This window comes from Pseudopodoces humilis, chromosome 30 (genome assembly GCF_049639895.1).
Source record: "Pseudopodoces humilis isolate 2021_Gansu_Grassland_sample_001 chromosome 30, ASM4963989v1, whole genome shotgun sequence".
Lineage (NCBI taxonomy): Eukaryota > Metazoa > Chordata > Aves > Passeriformes > Paridae > Pseudopodoces > Pseudopodoces humilis.
The window spans coordinates 511230-529396 of record NC_142229.1 but is presented as its reverse complement, the minus strand read 5'-3'; the positions used below and the strand labels follow the sequence as shown (position 1 = coordinate 529396).

General features: G+C 44.3%; 1 protein-coding gene across 2 annotated transcripts in view; it reads right to left on the bottom strand.

The window, feature by feature from the left end:
- The window catches only part of PPP2R2A (protein phosphatase 2 regulatory subunit Balpha), a 36220-nt gene extending 33909 nt beyond the window's left edge, over window positions 1-2311 (bottom strand). The window contains exon 1 of one of the 2 annotated variants that reach the window (XM_088068265.1): window positions 2281-2311. In XM_088068265.1, coding sequence (XP_087924391.1) covers window positions 2281-2296 — 16 coding nt within the window. In that variant the 5' untranslated portion in view covers window positions 2297-2311. Of the gene's footprint in view, window positions 1-1275; window positions 1358-2280 lie in introns of those variants that run through there. The other variant, XM_088068266.1, reaches the window with a different exon arrangement.
- Between the last annotated feature and the right edge of the window lie 15856 nt (window positions 2312-18167).

Here is an 18167-nt window from a genome sequence, read left to right as displayed (position 1 = left end):
GAGATGGCAAAATGCTTTCCCCCCACATCATTCCCCCAAAATCCTGCAATCCATTTGCTTTCCTCTCTTCAACTTATTCATTTGTCGTTTAGCACCACAGAAGCACTTAAAGGGAACAGCTTGGAGAGAATCAGTGCTCCTGCTACTTCGAGCTGAACTCCTCTTTTCCATGGAATTTACTTGAACCAAGTTGGCACTTTTTTCCCCCCACGACTAAAACGGCAAGAGGAGGGTGGAGCATGTGCATATGGTGTAGGGGGGAAAGGCAAGCACAAGCCTCACAAAGCCTCCCATGCTTTGCTCCTCCACATGCAAAGCACTGAAAAGACAATTCATGTGCAGAGGAGGGGGATGAATAAATTTCCAAATGAAGAAATTGCCAGGAAAAGTAAGAGGGAAGAGATCCGTTCTGCACACACATTTCTAAGCCTAACCAACAGCACTTTGGGATACGAAATGGGGAGCAAGCAGTGGAAAGAATGGGAAAGAAAACACAGCGAGACCTGTGCTGTTTAATTACGCCCTGTGCCAAATTTTACTGGCATTTGCAGATGCTCAGAGGCTGCTCCCTACAGAAGGGTGCGACTGCAATCTGGACACCGCCTGCACCTGGAACCTCTCCGTGCACGGCAGCGCTTCTGAGAAATAACCACAAGCACCGACCCCAAAGCCTCAAGGGAAAAACTCTTTACCCAGAGCGTGTAGTGACAGGACAAGGGGGAATGGGTTCAAACTGAAAGAGTAGGTTGAGCTGGGATATTGGGAGGGAATTCTTCCCTGGGAGGGTGGGGAGGCCCTGGCATAGGGTGCCCAGAGCAGCTGTGGCTGCCCCTGGATCCCTGCAAGTGTCCAAGGCCAGGCTGGACGCGGCTGGGAGCAACCTGGGATAGCGGAAGGTGTCCCGGCTCATGCCAGGGGGTGGAACTGGATAGGTTTTAAGGTCCCTTCCTACCCAAAACATTCCATGATTCTACGAAAAGGCAGCAGACCCACCCTGCCTGCAAGCTCCTCAACTCCAAAACACACCACTTCCCCCTCCACCTTGCTTCTTCCATGCTTTTTTTTTTTTTTTTTTTTTTTTTTTTCCCCGAGAACGGAGGGAAGGAAGGGTGGGTGGGAGCAAAGCACGAATTCCCACAAGAGAGGATAAAAAAAACCAAAAACCCACCCCACAACCAGCAAGGCGCAAGCGACTCGGAACAGGAGAGGCGGCCGGGAGCCAGCGGGGAGAGCCCCCCGAGCCATGCCAGGGCAGGGGGGGCAGGCTGCCCTTACCTGCCATGTTGTGCTGGCGATAGCGGCCGCGGCGGGTCGGGTGGAGCGGGCGGCGCGGGCGGGGCGGGCGGCGCGGGGCGGGCGGCGGCGACGGGCGGCGATGGCGGCGGATGGAGGCGGCGGCGGCGCGGCCGCGGCGGGGCTGGGGCGGCCCCGCTCCGGCCCCCCCGGCGGTGAGCGTCCAAAATGGCGCCGGCAGAGCTGGGGGTGACGTCAGCGCGGGGCGGGAGCTAGCCGCCCTCACGGGGGCGGGCGGCGCCGCCATGTCCCTGCGCAGCCCCTCATGGCCGGGCTGCCGCCCCTTAGCCCGGCATCGACCGCCCTCATGGTGGGGCTGCCACCCTTCAGCCCGGCATCGACCGCCTCCATGGCGGGGCTCCGTCCCTCATGGCGGGGCTAGCGACCCTCACTCAGCTCGGCCCCTGCCCACCCTCATGGAGGGGTTGCCGCCCCTCAGGCCAGCATCGATCGGCCGCCTCCATGGCGGGGCTTCCTCCTTCGTGGCGGGGCTGCTGCCCCTCAGCTCGGTCCCTGCCCGGTGTCATGGAGGGGGTACCGCCCCTCGGCTCGGCATCGCCCGTTCTCAGCCCCTCGGCGCTCCGGTGGCCGCCACCCGCTACTCCCCGGGCTCCCCTGCGGGAAGCGCTCCCTTCGTTGACCCCTCTTCCCTCCGGCTCGCCCTTCATGAAATCAAATATCCTGAGCTGGAAGGGAAGCACCAGGATCATCGATCCAGCTCCTGGTCCTGCACAGACACCCCAAAATCCCACCCCGGGCATCCTTGGGAGCGTTGTTCAAACGCTCCTGGAGCTCTGGCAGCCTCGGGGCTGTGGGGAGCCTGGGCAGTGCCAGCACCCTTGGGGGAAAAACATTTCCCTGATAATCCCTTCATGTCTCTCAGAGCATCTCGCCCCTCACTAGTCCTTTGGTCTTGGGTTTTTTTTTTCTCCCCCCCCCTCCCTTTGCTCCCTTCTGCCATTTCCCTGTGCAGCAGCCACACATAACCTGTTTGCTTGCACATTTTCCACCTCCTTGGATGCTTTCTACAACGTCCAGGGCTCGGTCTCTGATTTCACTCCGTTCTCATTGCTATTCCCTGCATACACCAGCCATGCTCCTGAGCCATTTTTAGCCTCCATCCACCTTTCACACTGGCAGCAAGCAAGATCCACAAAGAAAGGCTTTCAGCCGAGCCCAGCTTGGCTCAGCTCCTGCTGGCTCGGGGAGGATGGAGGCTCCTTTTTAGCTTGCTGGGTCCCAGTTACAGTCTCAGCTGTAGTTAACTACAGGACTGGGATAATTGATTCAGTACAATCTATTTAGGATCTTGTGAAAGTCATCAGTTTCACTTCACAGATGTTTGTGCAAACATTTTCTTCTCGGGCTGGGTAGATCTTGTTAATCCAGATTTCACTCGGAGCTTCATGAGCTCATCCTGCAAACCCAGCACTGCCACAAACTCGAAATGTGACTTGGAACAAGTCTCCAAAACCATCCCATACACCGATTTTTGCATTTCTAGCTCTGAACACCTAAGAGGCTGCTTTTATAAACGAAAAGGCCATTGAATTGCTGCTCGAGTCCAGCACAAAACAGAGCTGTGGGAACTGAATAACACTTATGAACACAAACAGATAGGCTCCCATTAGAAACCCAGAACTGGCCCCAATTATCAGTTATTATGAAATTCAGATTTATCTCTTCATCCCTGATAAAAAATTGCACAGGTAAATAAATCAAACTTGGAAGGAACAATAACATTTGAAAGAATACTCAGCATATATGGAATGCTTTAAAGAATTGCAACTCACCCAAGCTTGGAAATCTCTGGAACCGAGTGTTTTGCTTAGGTTGTTTTGAGAGCAACCCAAAAACCTAAAAACAAAAACACTGCAAGTTTGAAAACTATCACAATGAGGACAATCTCCCTGGTCCCAAACACCCCAGTCCATGTTTCCCAGAGTTCAAGAGCCAATTCACACAATTCTACAAATTTGTGGCCGTGTTTGTTTGATACCAAATTCAGCATGAAAGTTGCCATTCCTCCCTTTTCAGAATTCCTTAAATACACTTTTTTCAACCTAAGCAGAATTGTCCTGCAACTGTTTAGTAGGAAAATTTAAAAATCAAGTCAAATTCGTCCGTTGCCTTCTGTATAATTACTGCAGAATTTGTCCTTATAGTAGAATAAGCATTGGTTCAAGAACTTTTGTTGCTAAAAAAATTTAAATAAGGCAAAGAGACCTGCAATTAGCTCTGTAATAGAAATTAATGAAGCTTTAGTACATACCTTATAATTAAAATGAAATCCCTCTTAGAAAAGATTTAATATCATGGTGCCAGGAGGATAGATTGTAACTTCAACATTTCAGGTTTTTGTTGTGAAGTAACTGAGCTACAGAAAATAATGGAGCATAATAAATAAATAGCATTAAATCACAACCAGAGTAATTAGTGAGACATCTTGGGAACCTTTGCCTGGGTGTTCACTTGCATGGTAGTTCAGAGTGTTCACACTATGAATGGCTGATGCAAATTAGGCAGTGTGTTCCATAGCCCTGATTCAAAGTTGGTGAGCACATACTTGCATTTCTCTGGAGCTTGAGCATTTGTTGAGGTGCTCTGGGGAGATTGTAACTGTAGGATGTTAAATTTATACAAAGCCACCAACAGCACAAAGCTTTAATAAGCATTTATCTACTCCAATCATGCTTTAATGACTAATTCTTACTCTACACACAAACTCCTTCAGCTGAGACTGAAGAACACCTCTGGGAAATGGGAGGGACTTACAGGAAAAAGGACTCACAAAACAGCATTTCTGGGTCTATTTGCTGTGCTATTTGTCAGAAAACTACATGAAGAGTGGTCAGTTCACAGCAGCTTAGACCAGGCGCTGTGGAAGTTAGAACAACCTAAAAATCAAAGTGTAACACGTGACCAGCAACCAATAAAAATATAAAATGTCAAATGACTGATCAAACAACTGAGGCTCCAAAGAAGAGCGCTATCAGCAACTCATTTTGTATCTGCTTTAGTTTTCCAGTAATTTGACCTGTTAGACAAGACTATAATGAATTACAACAATTCAGTTTAGAAATAAAAGGAGCAATTATCACCAGAATTATCACTGGAATTTAGTAATAGCTGAGCCATCTGAGGCCATGTGCAGGTTAACATCAGGGCAGTGTAATTCCCTCCTCTCTGTACTTCATTCTGCTCAGCTTCAAGCTCTCACTGAGAGGTTCCCATTGCATTTTTGCAGAGCATTTCAGAGAATAACAGGCTTAGCTCTTAGAAAATGTTTGCTAATGTTCACCCCCCTTTTCCCCACTCTTGATTTCCCATAAACAGCCATTATCAAACCAGTGCTGAGTCACATCTTGGTGCTGCTGCAGGAAAACTGAACAAAAGGTCAGGCAGACCCTGGTTCTGCAATGAGTCTCAGGGAAAATTACCTGTGGGACAAGTCCCAACCCATCCACCTTCTCTTCTTACACCAGCCTCGCTCAGGCAGCTGGGTCCCTGCTGCTGTTTGTGATGCCAGCTCCAGCCCAGCCCCTCTTCTGTGGCCACACAGAATTTCCTTTGCTTTTCCTGCCTTTACTCGGCCCGATTTCACCTTAACCAGGTTCCAGCTGCAAACCCTCAACTGCCAGTGGCCACAATTTTTCAGCTAAAGTTGAGGTGTAAACAAAGGTTTAAGCATTTCCAGTTCCTGCCACATTGTGTTCTAAATCTGAATGCTATAAAGATATTTCTCATGCTCTATATCACTACTGGGGCACTTCCAAAGTCACTGGGTCTTATTTTTGGGAAGGGAAATGTTGAAATTAAAGTTTCTTATGTGACTGAGTATCTGCACTTTTGGGGAAATCATGGAATGCTTTGGGATGGAGGGGACCTCAGTGACTATCTACTTCCATCCCTGGGCATAAAATATCATCTGATCAGTCACTGGGCAGCTTTGTTTCAGTCTGATCACTGATAAAAAGCAGAAGAAGATAATACATATCTTTTAGTCCATTTTGCAGCTGCCAAATTTTTAGAGACCCAATTCCCCAAAAGCCCAACCTAACAACCATCCAATGGTTCTAGAATTGAGTGTCCCAAACTACTCCTCATTGAGCAAACCTCTGCCATGGAAACTCACTAATTCTGGTAACGAGTTTTTGTCATTCCAAAACTGTCAAGTTCATTGGATTAAAGCCCTGCAATTACAAGAGGAACCCTCAGCATTTTTTTCTTCCTAAATTATTAAGACTTTTATTCTTAACTTTAGCTTGATACAAGCAAACAGAAGAGCTAATTAGGATTGGAAAAAAAAAAATCATATGTTCATTACAGTAGTAGTTTGCAAGACAGGTTTAAAACCAGTTTCAAATTTGATCTGTTTAGAACAGGACTAAGACACTGTTACTACTGAAAATACAATTTACAACCCATTACTTTAACTGATTATTTAAGCGCCTTTTGTATAGGATTCAAGCACCTGAATTTTATTTTAAAACAAGTGCAAAAATAGAGGGAAAGATAAAGGGAAAACTAAGCTTCTGGAAAAGAAGGGAAAAGGTCTTAGAGGTAGTCAGGAAGCACCTGTATGGAGGGAAGAAAACAAGCATTTTTCAGCTTGGAGGGCCTGTTGGTAGAGGCAGGAGTGTCCCAGTACTTTGGGGTTAAAAGTTAAGATGAGGGGTAAATTGAGTATAGAAAAATTTCATTCTTATTTCTGCATCTTTTGCTATAGAGTTTTTTTTTGTGGTTTTTTGTAGTTTTGTTTGGTTTTTTTTAAGCAAACTGTAGTTAGTTCTATGGAAAGATGAACCCAACCAAAAAATAAGAGAAGTGTTATGAGACACTAATAATCCCATTGAAACTAAGACTGGAGCCATAGGAGAAGATAAGAAGTTCACAAGGCATAAACTTGACACCCTCTAAAAAGAAGTAGCTAGAATTCAGTGTTTGGTTCTGGATAACCTGGCACTTTGAGTCTTCCAACTCAGGATAATTTGGACATTCTGAATGCTACACACAGTAGGAAAACCAACAAAATGAGAACAAACAAAATGAGAACAGTCACCCCAAACTATGCACCACGAGGACAACACAAGGCCCTCACAAAGTGGTTTTATTCTAACAAAAATTATTAAATACTGAATGACATTGCCAGAAAATACCTGCAGCACATTCACTATGAGGCACTCTTAAGAGCAAATTCCCTTCCTGGGAACAGGCTAAGTAGAGCTACTCCCTGCCTAAGGACAAGGGATGCTTTAGTCCTTGCCAGCCCCAATTTCCCCACCTAACAGAGAACCAGATTCTTCGGTTGAAACCAGGTTCATTGTACCAGTGGCAAAATCAAGTTACACCAAAAGCAATAAATCCATACTCAGAGAATACTTTTAATACTTTTAAAGCTATTAAATCCTCCTCCTATTCAGTCTTCAGAAAGGGGATAGTTAACATTTCTTGACTCTTTGAGTACATTTAGATTAATGAGAAGAACATAACAGAAATACAAACAATGAGAAGAAGAAGACACCTTGTGGGGAAAGCCCACCCTATCAGACAGCATGGTGCATCCCTCAGGAACACAGGGAGCTCCAAGGTGAGAGGAGCCTCACTCATCCTCACCACCTTTAGGAGGCACTTTGCAGGAAGGGGAGGAGACAGGATACACAACCCCAAAGGCCTTGAGGAGTTTGCATTTGGGGTTGGGTTATTTTTTCTTTTTAAGCTTCAAACTCTCATGGCCTATACACAGAGATTTTTTGTTTTGGCTAAAGGACTTCAGGATTATTGAGGGAAAAGAAGCATTAATTTTACTTTACTAATAAACCTGCCTAGGTGATCTAGAAAAGTGAAAGAAAAACCTCAGAGACTTTTGAAATGTTTATGCTTAACAAAAGCAGGAATCTGAAAGGCGAGCATGTTAAAAACACTGCTGTCCATAGGATTTCCCTGTTATATTTACCAGTTGGCTTTAACTCTTCTATTTTAGATTCCTACTAAAGCAAAGTGCTTTTAAGCATTAATTGAATTAACAAGCTATTATCCTTCAGTAGGAGCTCGAAGAATTACACCTGTGCAGGTGTATTTCAAAAGGGAGATGTAAATACGAGTCTTAGCTCAGGCCCTGTAGTTATCTTGTGTGACTGAAGCTGTTGTTCTAAAACACACCTAAAAAGCCAACTGATCTAAAAGGAGCGGGATCAGCTCCTTGGAATCATGTTTTTGCACTTTGAAGATGCCTGCAATTTTAGTAGCACTAGGCAGTAAGAAGTTAATTGGTAGCTCTGAGTGGTGCTAGCAGGGAATATCAACTTATCACATCAAGAATCCCACTTTGCCAGAAGAAATACTCCTTAAAAACCATGGATTGTGGGGAATGATAATTAAATATATAATTTGGACCAAAATATCACTTCAGGCTTTGAGCTGAGGCATTCTTGCTCTTGATCCGAGGTTCTAGACAGTTTCAATCAGCTTGGTGTTACCAAATTCCCATGGCATTTAAAGGGTGTGAATGCACTGATGTCCTAAGCCCTGGAATCATAGAAAGACATAGGAAATTTTCAGGTCATGTTTTTCCAGCAAATTTTAGCTCTTGATTCCAGGAAATGTGAAAATGTGACTTAAAAAAAAGAAAAAAGGAAAGCAAAGGTATCTCTTTAAAACTCCTTTGATAGTAACTTACTCCAAGTAGTAACACTGTCACATTAGTGTTGCTCAAGTCATGTGTGCAAAAAATGACATGTGCAGGTCGCTACCATCATTAGTCATTCATTAACTTACTCCTTGGTTTAGGAGTTCATTTACCTTTTGGTTTCATTTTTCATTAACAAGAGCACCATATGTTGAAGGTATTTCTAAAGTGTTTCAAACTTAATTAAGCAAACAAGTATATAAATCAAAATTCTGGTATTTGCAGCTGAAACATTTGTTCTGAAATGTTCTTGTCTTGCTTTGCTTTGCCCCACAGTTCTTCTGGTACCAGGTTTGCAAGGACCTGAGGGTAATGCCAGGAATGAACTTAGAAGGGAAGGAAGGGAGGCTGAAATAGCAGAATTAATTGTTCCATTCACATGGCTTTTCTGCTTGGGAATAAGTTCACATTGTAAACAGGAGAGAGGTGTGGTTTGCAGATAGGACAGGAAATCCTTAGTTCTAATCCTTGCTGTGTTGTTGGTTCCCTTGGAGACCTTGAGCAAATGCATTCTGTCCCTGGACTTTTAATTGGAAATAAACTGGGGATGATTGCCCTTAAGTAGCTCAGAGGAGCAGCCTTTCACTTAAACATTCATAACGTATTTAAAAACAGCTCCTGGAACTCAGGCTTGAAATCAGCTCATGTCTTGCTCTGGGGGTAACTCCTCACCCTGCTCTGAGGAGCAGGGAACTCTGAGCTGGGGTCACCAGAGCACAGCCGGGGCTGTGCTCCTCTCATTCGCTCGTGCCAGTGCAAGGCTTCACTGGGGATAGAAGGAAATGTGACCTCCTGTTGTCTGGTGTGATTTTCTCTGTCATCCTTAGTGCACTCTGGGCCTACAGCAATCACATCTCTTACCTTTTCCCCTGGACTGCACTGCTGTGAGTGAGGTGTGTTACGGGGAGAGCCCACTGAGGACTGTGCCTTTGAGGAGAGCTCTGGGTCAGACCCTCCTTACACACCTCGGCTCAGGCTGTTGAGCAGTGTGGCAGTGCCCTGGGTTCCCACACCTCTGAGGCAGCTCCTGGCAACAGTTTGGCCATGTCTGAAGGGAGAGGTCCTGGAACCAGCAGAGGATGGTGCTGGGAATCCTGCAGGAGCACGGAGCCTGGAGGTGTGACAGCCCTGCAGGGAGTCAGGGAAGAGATTCTGATTTTTTTTAGTGCAGATTCTCTGTACTGAGGTAAATGATGGTGTAAGTGATGAATCAGACTTATAGGCTTGTCATCCTGCTTTAACTAGGGAGAACTGCAGTGACAGGGTGTGCTAACAGTAGCATGAAAATGTTCAAGTCCAGACTCCTGGAAGGTGTCTGCACCTCAGGTTCCTCACTTTTCTTTCTCTCTCACTGCTTACAGACACAATTTCAGAGCTACTGACCTCCCACAGCTTGTCCAGAGGAATGATGGAAATATCTCTAGGTCTGAGTGACAATTTTCTTCCATTGCATAATCAGAGGAGGAAAACTCGCTAAAGAGTTGTCTGTTACTTACCAAACCTTGTTGGCTTTTCATTTGACTGAAAACATTTTGAACTGTCAAAACTTCTGAACTGTTGCTGAAACTTAGACAATTTTCTCAGTGTTTGTTTGTGACTACTGGTATTTCAAATTGCATTTCATCCTTGCCCTGAAAAGCTTTATAAATGAGGCTGAATCTGAAAGACAACTCTGAGAGCCTAAAGAAGTTTGGTTTTGATTTGCCTATCATTTGTCCTGAGCCTGGTATGATATCCTGAATTTAGCCATGAAGTTTTACATGTGTAGAACTCTATTCTCTTTTATTGCTGAGCTATAAGAACTGTAGAATCAAAGATTCATAGAATAGTCTGGGTTGGAAGGGGCTTTAAAGATCATCCTGCACCACCCCCTGCTATGAGCAGGGAAAATTTCCATTATCCCAGGTTGCTCCAAGCCCCATCCAGCCTGGCCTTGGACACTTCCAGGGATCCAGAGGCAGCCGCAGCTGCTCTGGGCAACCTTTGCCAGGTCCTCACCACCCTCACAGGGAAGAGCTTCTTCCCAATATCCCCTCTAACCCTTCCTCCTGGCACTGGGAAGCCATTCCCCCTTCTCCTGACACTGCAGACCTTTGTAAATAGTCTCTCTCCATCTTTTCTGTTGGCTCCTTCAGGTACTGGAAGGTGCGATTAGAACAGCCTGTAGCTTTTTCTCTCCAGTCTGGACAATTCCATGTCTCCCAACCTTCTCTCCCAGCAGGGTGCTCCAGCCCTCTGATCATCCTGGTGCTTCCTCTGGACTCTCTCCAACAGCACCACGTCCTCCCTGCGCTGGGAGCCCAGGGCTGGGGCAGCTCTGGGGTCTCATGAGAGCAGAGTATCCACCTGACTGTCTAAAAGTATCTTTCAATGTTTGCAAGATCTGTTCTTCCCATGCTTTTCCACTCCTTATGTATTTTCCACATATTCTCCTACTTCACTTTCTCCTCTTCCCCTTAAAAATCCAAACCTTTGTACCTCAAAGAAGAAAAATCCAGGACAAAAGTTCCAGCAAGCCCAACATTTTCTTTTCATTTTGACTGCACTGTGCAAGGACCTGTGCAGGGAAGGGCCAGTCCATGCAGAGGGCCAAGTAATTCCCATGTGGTTCCCAGAACCAGAACTCTGATCACTGAATTATGTGCTTGTGCTACAGACAATGTCATTCTCAACTTGGCAAATGGGAAGCTAATTATAAGACACCAATGAAAGACACAGTTATTTGTAATTAAGCCTGGCAATAGATCTCAGCGGCAGTGCCACAGCCAAGTGCTGCCATGGAGGAGGAAAAGGTGTCCCTTTTTCAGGGAGAAGAAATTGTGTTTCCATGTATCCATGATCTGCAGCAGCAGATACAGCTCAGAGGAGCTGTGTAGGGAGGACCCCTGAGAAATAGGAAAATGGCAAGTTGTTTGATGTGATTCTTAATTGATCAAACGTAGAGACTCTTTAGAAATCCTAGACAAGGCTAAGCCCTGAATTACTTTCCTTATTGACCTTCTCTGCTTTCCCTTTCTGTGCCTGGATCATCTTTGCACTTGGAAGAGAATAAATTTGCCTTTCAGGTTCCCTGTGCATATGGGTTTTGACATGATCTGCTTCTTGTTTTGCCCATCAATAGAGAGACCTGGGTACTTCTATCCCAGGGGGAAAAGCCATTTATTGTTTAAACTGAAAGTTACTTTATAAAAGACTCCAAGAGGGATGGAGGGATAGAAACTAAAAGCTCCTTTACTGATACTTGACTATCAGTTTATTCAAACTATTCTTGTGCAAACACAAGTGTGCAGAATGCCAGAATTAGGTATCCAGGGATCGTTGAAAGAGCCATTCCTATAAGCCAGGTGGAATTTAGGATGTGGTCACACAAGGACACAAGATGCAGCTGATAATGTCTAACGAGCACTGCACTGAGCTGCAATAATTACAGACACAGAGCATCTGCCCAACACGCTGCATGCAAAGAGAAATTAGTTCATCTGAGCCACTACTGCAAAGTTTAATTATTAAAAAGTGGTTCAGGTTGACTCCTTTAACTTTGCTTAACAGAAGATGTGAGTTTTTTTGGAGCTCCAAGTGTTATTCCTAGCCTTCAGCCTGACCACTGGGTAAAGCTACATTTCTGCAGTGTCATTGTTTTTATTTTATGGTTCCTGAGATTAAAAGTAAACTTCTCCTATCCCCATTGCATCAGCCAACATGAAACTTACATGGTCACGCTCTCTATCTCTGTAGATAAATTCCTATTTCTCTCTTTCCACATAGGAACTTTTGACTCAATGATTAATTCCAATTAAGTTTTGTGGTAATGGATGTTCCAAGAATATTCAGCTGCTTACAGCTTCAAGAAAATGATATTGAATTTTTGCCTGCATAGGGAGCTTGGGCCTGGTAAACTCCAGAGAATACACACTGGAAAAGTGGTGTTAAAATTATTTATCTGTGGAAAACACCTTAATCAAAATTTGCATCCTTCTGGACAGCAGAGAATCCAACTATGAAGCATATTTGTCTTAGGGACCAGACTTTCCAAGTCCTCCTGCTTCCCAAGCGGCTCATTTCTGCTTTTTGTGTAGAGCCCTCTCCTCTTGGTGACATTGAATCCAAGGATGAACAACTCTGATGGACAAAACCACAAGGTTAGAATAAGTCGGTTTTCACATTCCATATTTTATCACAGTTGCAAGAAGTGATAAGAAAGTGGGTGGCAAATGAGAGCTGCTCTTTGAAAGCACAGAGCTGTTCTCTAGAAAAATCTGAGCCACAGAAGAATGCGCATAAATATTCAGTGGCAGAAAATTACCCTCTACCCAAAAAGCAAAAGTATTTCTGGTTTGAGAGAAACTTCATCTTTCCAAAACTGGACCAAACTAGGAATATCTCCAAGAATCTGGAAGTTTCTGCAGGGACTCTGGGAAACCAAGGAGTTAATCACTTGTGCTCCAGTGGTTATACAAAAAAAGGCTGCAGGAAAAAGAATCAGTTGCAGGCAAAATGTGAAAGTTTGAGGACTTGCAGTGCTTCAAATTGAACATTTGGGGCTCAATGAAACAGGGTTCAGTTTCTCAGAGTGGGTTTGAGCAGCTCTTGTCAATACTCTGAGTATAATAATAAGTTCAGTCAAACACATTGACAGCAGCTATATTGTACCCTACCTGGAGAGAAAGCTAATTAAAACATTTTGTTTAAAGAAACGCCAAGATCTCCATGAAATGGTCCAAGATAAGAAGGGAAGGTACAGTGTTTTGATTTTTTTCTGCAAGGGTTTCCCATACACAAGAGGGTTAATTGAAGTTCTTGTTCTGCTTGATTCTGCCCAAGTCCTTGGTCTGTCACACTGCAAACCAGTGCCCTAATTAAATTTGTTGCTGGCCATCATCAGCAAAAGCTGAGTCTCTTTCTCTGTACTTTGCCAAGCAACAACAAAAGGGTTTTAAAAGGCCTTAGTTTTCACTACATTGTAGGGTGAAAAAAAAGTACATTTCAAAGCCTGGAAAACTTCCCTTCCCAACATAAAAATAAAATGTAAGACTTACAAAATCCTCTCTGCCTGCTTTACCCAACACTATGGAGATGTGCAGATTCTTCAGGCATCAGCAGAATGATGCGACAACAAAGTGGTTGTTGCAATCAAAACTTTGGTTTACCTGGACCCTTGAAAAACCAGGTCATTTTGAAAGCCAAACATCTAAACCCCTCTTCACAGCAGGTTATTTGAACACATTAATCATAACTTCAGTTTAAAGTGCACATAAAAACTTGTGTCTTCAGGAAGCAGCTACCAGTGAGGGACCATAGCCCTGACACCTCATTTCTGCCCTCCTGCTCAAAAAGAGCCTTTCATCCCTTAAGTCACATACATATCTACTTACATTTTCCTCTCCTCTCATTTTCTGGCCATGTTTTTGCTCCTCTCCTTGCCTCAGCTGGGACATTGCATAAGGAGGCAATTGTTTGCTTAAAGCACTGCATTTCTGTTGTTTTCTGGGAATAGCAAGGAGACAGCTTTGGCTCTGCCATGAAAAACCAGAGCAGCCACCACACAGAGTGAAGCTGCAGTGTTCATTTTGCAGCAGCCTGAAATAGATCCTTCCTCTGCCTGCTGCTCCTCCTGGTTTTCCTGTGCAGTGCCAGCATCAGCAGAGCTGTTGCAAACAGCCTGGGTGTAGCACCCGACCAGTTTCATCCAGCATTGCCAAAAGTGCAGCTCTCGGAGCCTGCCCACTCCTTCCCTCCCAAGCTGGCGGGATGTTTGCCATCCTCAGAGCTTCTGCAGAGCGCTCCAGATCAAATGGGGCTGCCCTGGAATGAGCACTTTGCTTTTGCTGTCCTGGGATGGGCGGTTGGTTTAGCAGGAGAACCCCGTGAAATCTGAAACGTGTGAAATTGTGGATTCATTGCCACATTCCTCCAGAAGAGATGGGACATTCCCTCGAGGGGGGGGTGCTGGAGAAGCAATAAACAGGGGATTGGAAAACACCATCCACTGGGCTCAGCCTGACATCCCTAACTCTGCATGAACCTGGAGAATGTTTATCCAGTGCTACTCCCTGCATTTGGAAATGTGCTTTTGGCCATGAGACAACTCAAACCAAGAGCTCCATGAGGAGCATTCCAACCCACCTAGGACTTCTGTTGACAACAGTAATAAACTATCAAACCTTTGTTTTCCCAGTCTCTGATGTTTCCAGGACTCCTAAAGAGGGTACAGACATGTTAAATATTGTTGCTCTCCTTTTTGCTCTGATCCACATCAACAGAATAATCCAAGCGAGTGTTTTCACTTGCATCATGTGAAAAATCACTGCAGAGGTGAGTGTGAAGGTAAAAAGAAGTTTACTGGTCTTGGAAACAAGCTTTATTCCCTAGAAATTGGCAATTCAGATGATTCTATCACGGTTTTAAGCTGAAACTGCCCTTTTTGCTTTACAAATTGTAGTTGTATCTATTGGAGGATCTGCCTCATGTAGCATTGAAATGCAGCCACTTCTGGGGTAGGTTTTGAAATCTGTTTGGTGGAAAAGATCACAGCATGGATCAAAAAGAAACTCGTCCTGTAGTTCTGTTTTACAAAAATGAAGGGTAAGTTCTTCATTAGAAGATTGACAAGGAACTTAAGGGATCTGTTCCACATTTGTTGTGCCAGCTAAGCAAATAATCTCATTTTTTCCTTCCTTTTTTTCTAAAAGAAGGAACAATAATAGCTTCTTTAGCCGGATCCATGCATTTGGACATCTCACTGCACCTAGCATGCAGGACTTACTGCTACATGAATGACTAGAATTGCTGTCTAAAAAGAAGGACCTGAAAGTCTTTTGGATCTATGTGTAAAATAAATTCTGTGTAAGATTTTATGTGATTGCAGAAAAATTATAAAAGATCACAAGACGAAAACATCATCAGATGAAGGAGGTCGGGTTTAGATGAAATATTAAGATGCAATTATTGCTTGTGAGGGGAGTGGGGGACTGGAATGGAATTCCCAGAGAAGGGGTGGTTTCTCCAACCCTGGACATGTCCAAGGCCAGGTTGGACAGGGCTTGGAGCAGCCTGGGACAGTGGGAGCTGTCCCTGCCCATGGCAGAGGGTGGCAGTGGGTGGGCTTTAAGGTCCCTTCCAACCCAAACCATTCAATGATTCTCTGTAAAACTGGGAAATTAAAGGTAGGGAACAACGACCCTTGGTGGAATTCAGCTAAGAATGATGAAAACAACCCCCTGAAAAAATAAACAGGTATAAAAACCTCTTTAAACACGTGAAGTAAAACGAAGTCATCGTCCCTTTAAATGTATATACAAAGCTCTTGGTTTTTTATTTCCCATCTGGGAAGGTGTGGAGTTTCCAGGGCTGTGCCAAGCACCAGGCTGTGCTGCTGGCTGCCCCCGGGCTCAGGGGACACTTGCTGGGTTATTTTTGGCCACGTGAGCACATCCCTCAATGCTGCCACTGTTTGCAGCTGTGACAAAGAGAGGCCTCTGTGTCATAAAACTCGAGTGGATGCGTGGAGGAGGGGAGGAGAAAAATGAGGAAGGCATGACCCAGACCACGTTTTGCAAACAGCGTTAATTCCCTGCTTAATTAAATAGTTAATTAAGTTCAGGCTGCAGAGTAGACAGAACAATTAATTGCAGGCTTGTTGCGTTTTTCAATTTGTTTTAAGAAAACAAAAATCAATTCATCATCATCATCATCATTCCACTGGATTTTGCTTACCTCCCAGAGCTCTGATGTGAGCGATGTAGCAGTACCTGCCCTTTCTGGTGATTGTGGGCCAATGCAGAAGAGATTCCCATGCTTTAGGGAGATTATTCAGAAAAGACTGGGAAAATGCACTAAAATAAGAGTGGCAGTTTCCTTTGGGTCGGTTTTTAATTTAAAGATTTTCAGCATAATATTTGGAGAGGGGAAGAGACTATGGAGAAGAGCTTCATTGGAGGAAGATGTTGGAGAATAATGAAAACAAAAAATCAGATTTTTCTTAAGTTTTATGAATATCTAAAGAATAAATGCAAACTTTCCCTAGTTCTAGTGGGAATGGGTGCTGTTTGTTAAAATGCTGTGAAAGAGGAGGGAAACCTAGAGAAAATACAACTTTCAGACCTTTATAATTAAACTATTGTCAAAATGAGAATTTATGTGAGATTTTCAGTTAAATTTTTGTTGTGTTTTTTTTTTTTTTTTTTTGCAGGTAGGAGCCCCAAAATACTTCAAATGAAAATTGAAATAGGAACCCCTCTCACCCCCCAATTCTGAAATTTGTTTGGGATCCCTTCAAGGAGAAGCCCTGGACTTGGTTGGGTCTCTCTCATTTGTGTGTTCACTATGTGGAATTTGGTGTCATCCAGGAACACTTCCAACACTTCAGAGCAGCTCAGGGTATTTGTCCTTGAGAGTGAACATTTGGAGTGGGTGCAGTGTCAGCTGTGGCAGGAGGTTTGAAGTGAGATTTCACAAATCCTGGATAATTTCTGTTCCAGGTCTCCATTGTCAGTGTGGTTTGTAGAACAGGGAATGTCTTCAGCCTCCTCTACAAGCATTGGTTTAAACTTTTACATTTTCCTCCTTATTTTTGGAGGTGAAATCAACCAGGAGAGGGGAGCAAAAGCATAAGTGGGTGAGGCAGCTGAGGGAGATGAGAGGCAGCTTCCTTGGGGACATTTCTGTACCAGTGTCCTAAAAAAGAGATGAGAAAGGGGAAGGAGGAATTTCGAATCACATGCACATTATGGAGCTGATAAAGCAGCTGAGGAAAATGAAAATCAGCTTTTGGAGGCTTCTGCTCCTCCTGTGTGGGTGATGGGGGGACTCTGCTTTTGAAAATTACCTGGTAAATGAGCCTCTGTTTTGGGGTAACCCCCCAGTTCTGCTTCTGAAAGTAAAAGCTGAGATTATTGGTAATTACAGACCTGTTAATAGCTATAAATTATCAACCCAGCTCATTATTGAGCCTTGTTTGGATGGAATTCCAGCCTTCCTACTGGATTTTAAAATTCATCCTCTAGGTTTGTATGGCAGCCTGGTCTGGGCGACAGCACTACAGAAATAAAGGAATTATTTCCTAGAAGGTTTTTCCCATAAGGGGGATTCCTGTCGATGCTGGAGCATCATCCTGCTCATCTGGATTTTTTCTTAAAATCCTGCAGTAATGCTGCCACCTATGGAAGATTCCCCAGCCCCGACCTTTGCAATCTGCCCGATGCGTTTACAGCTGTGAAAACAGGATCTGAGCGAGCTCCTCTGATCTGCTGATAAAACTCCCTATTTTCTACTGGATATTTCATCCTGACATGAAGAGGCTCAAATTCGCTTCCTCCCAAATAAATTACTTTTGAAATTGAAATTGCTTCTGGAAATTGGCCCTTAAGAAAATATTTTTGCTTGACAGTGGCAACTCAAGGTCCCAATGCTAAATAGCATTTTAAGAGCTGTAAGAACACCACAAAGAGCTCGGCAGCATTTCCAGCTCCCTTTTTTTAATTAATGATACAGCTGAAGAAGGTTTCAGGCAAAATTCCTTCTTCAGGGATATACTTTAACTTGCTGAGTGTATATAACATTTTCTATGATGTACATGGTGAAAGTTCATGTGATATTGGGGCATTTTCTCTTAAATTTGTGCCATTTTGGGTGTCACAATAGAAACCCGTCAGGAAATTTGCACATTAGGTCTGGGAGGAGGCCACGTTTTTGGAGTTAGGAGAAACGGGAATGTGCTTGACCACTGCTGCAGGTTCTCCAGTCAAAAGCATTCTCCTGGCATTAGTGCCTGTTTCCTGGGACTCACAAGACAAAGATGCTTAAAATGTTTGAGAAACATTGAAATAAATGTTTATGAAATGCTGAAAATGTGGTTTTTCTCTGCTGTGGAAAGCAGCCCTGAAGGCTTGAGGTAAAGCTCTGTCTGCAAATGCCTTTTCCTCTGAGCAAAGCACAGCTTTGACCATCACCCCCTGCCTTGCACATAGCCCTAGAACAGCAAATTTTAATGAAAAAAGTGGTCAAAGGATTCCTATTTCTCTTCTTTGGGGGGGAAAAAAGGGAAAGACTAGGAAAAAGGGAAGGGGGAAATGAGCCTTAAAGTCTGTGGGGGGAGGATGAGAAAAGGTCCATTAGTGTGAGCTGTGCCAGGTGTTTCCACTGAAGAGCGGATGGCTGAGGGGCTGCAGAGCCTTCTAGAACTGGGTGG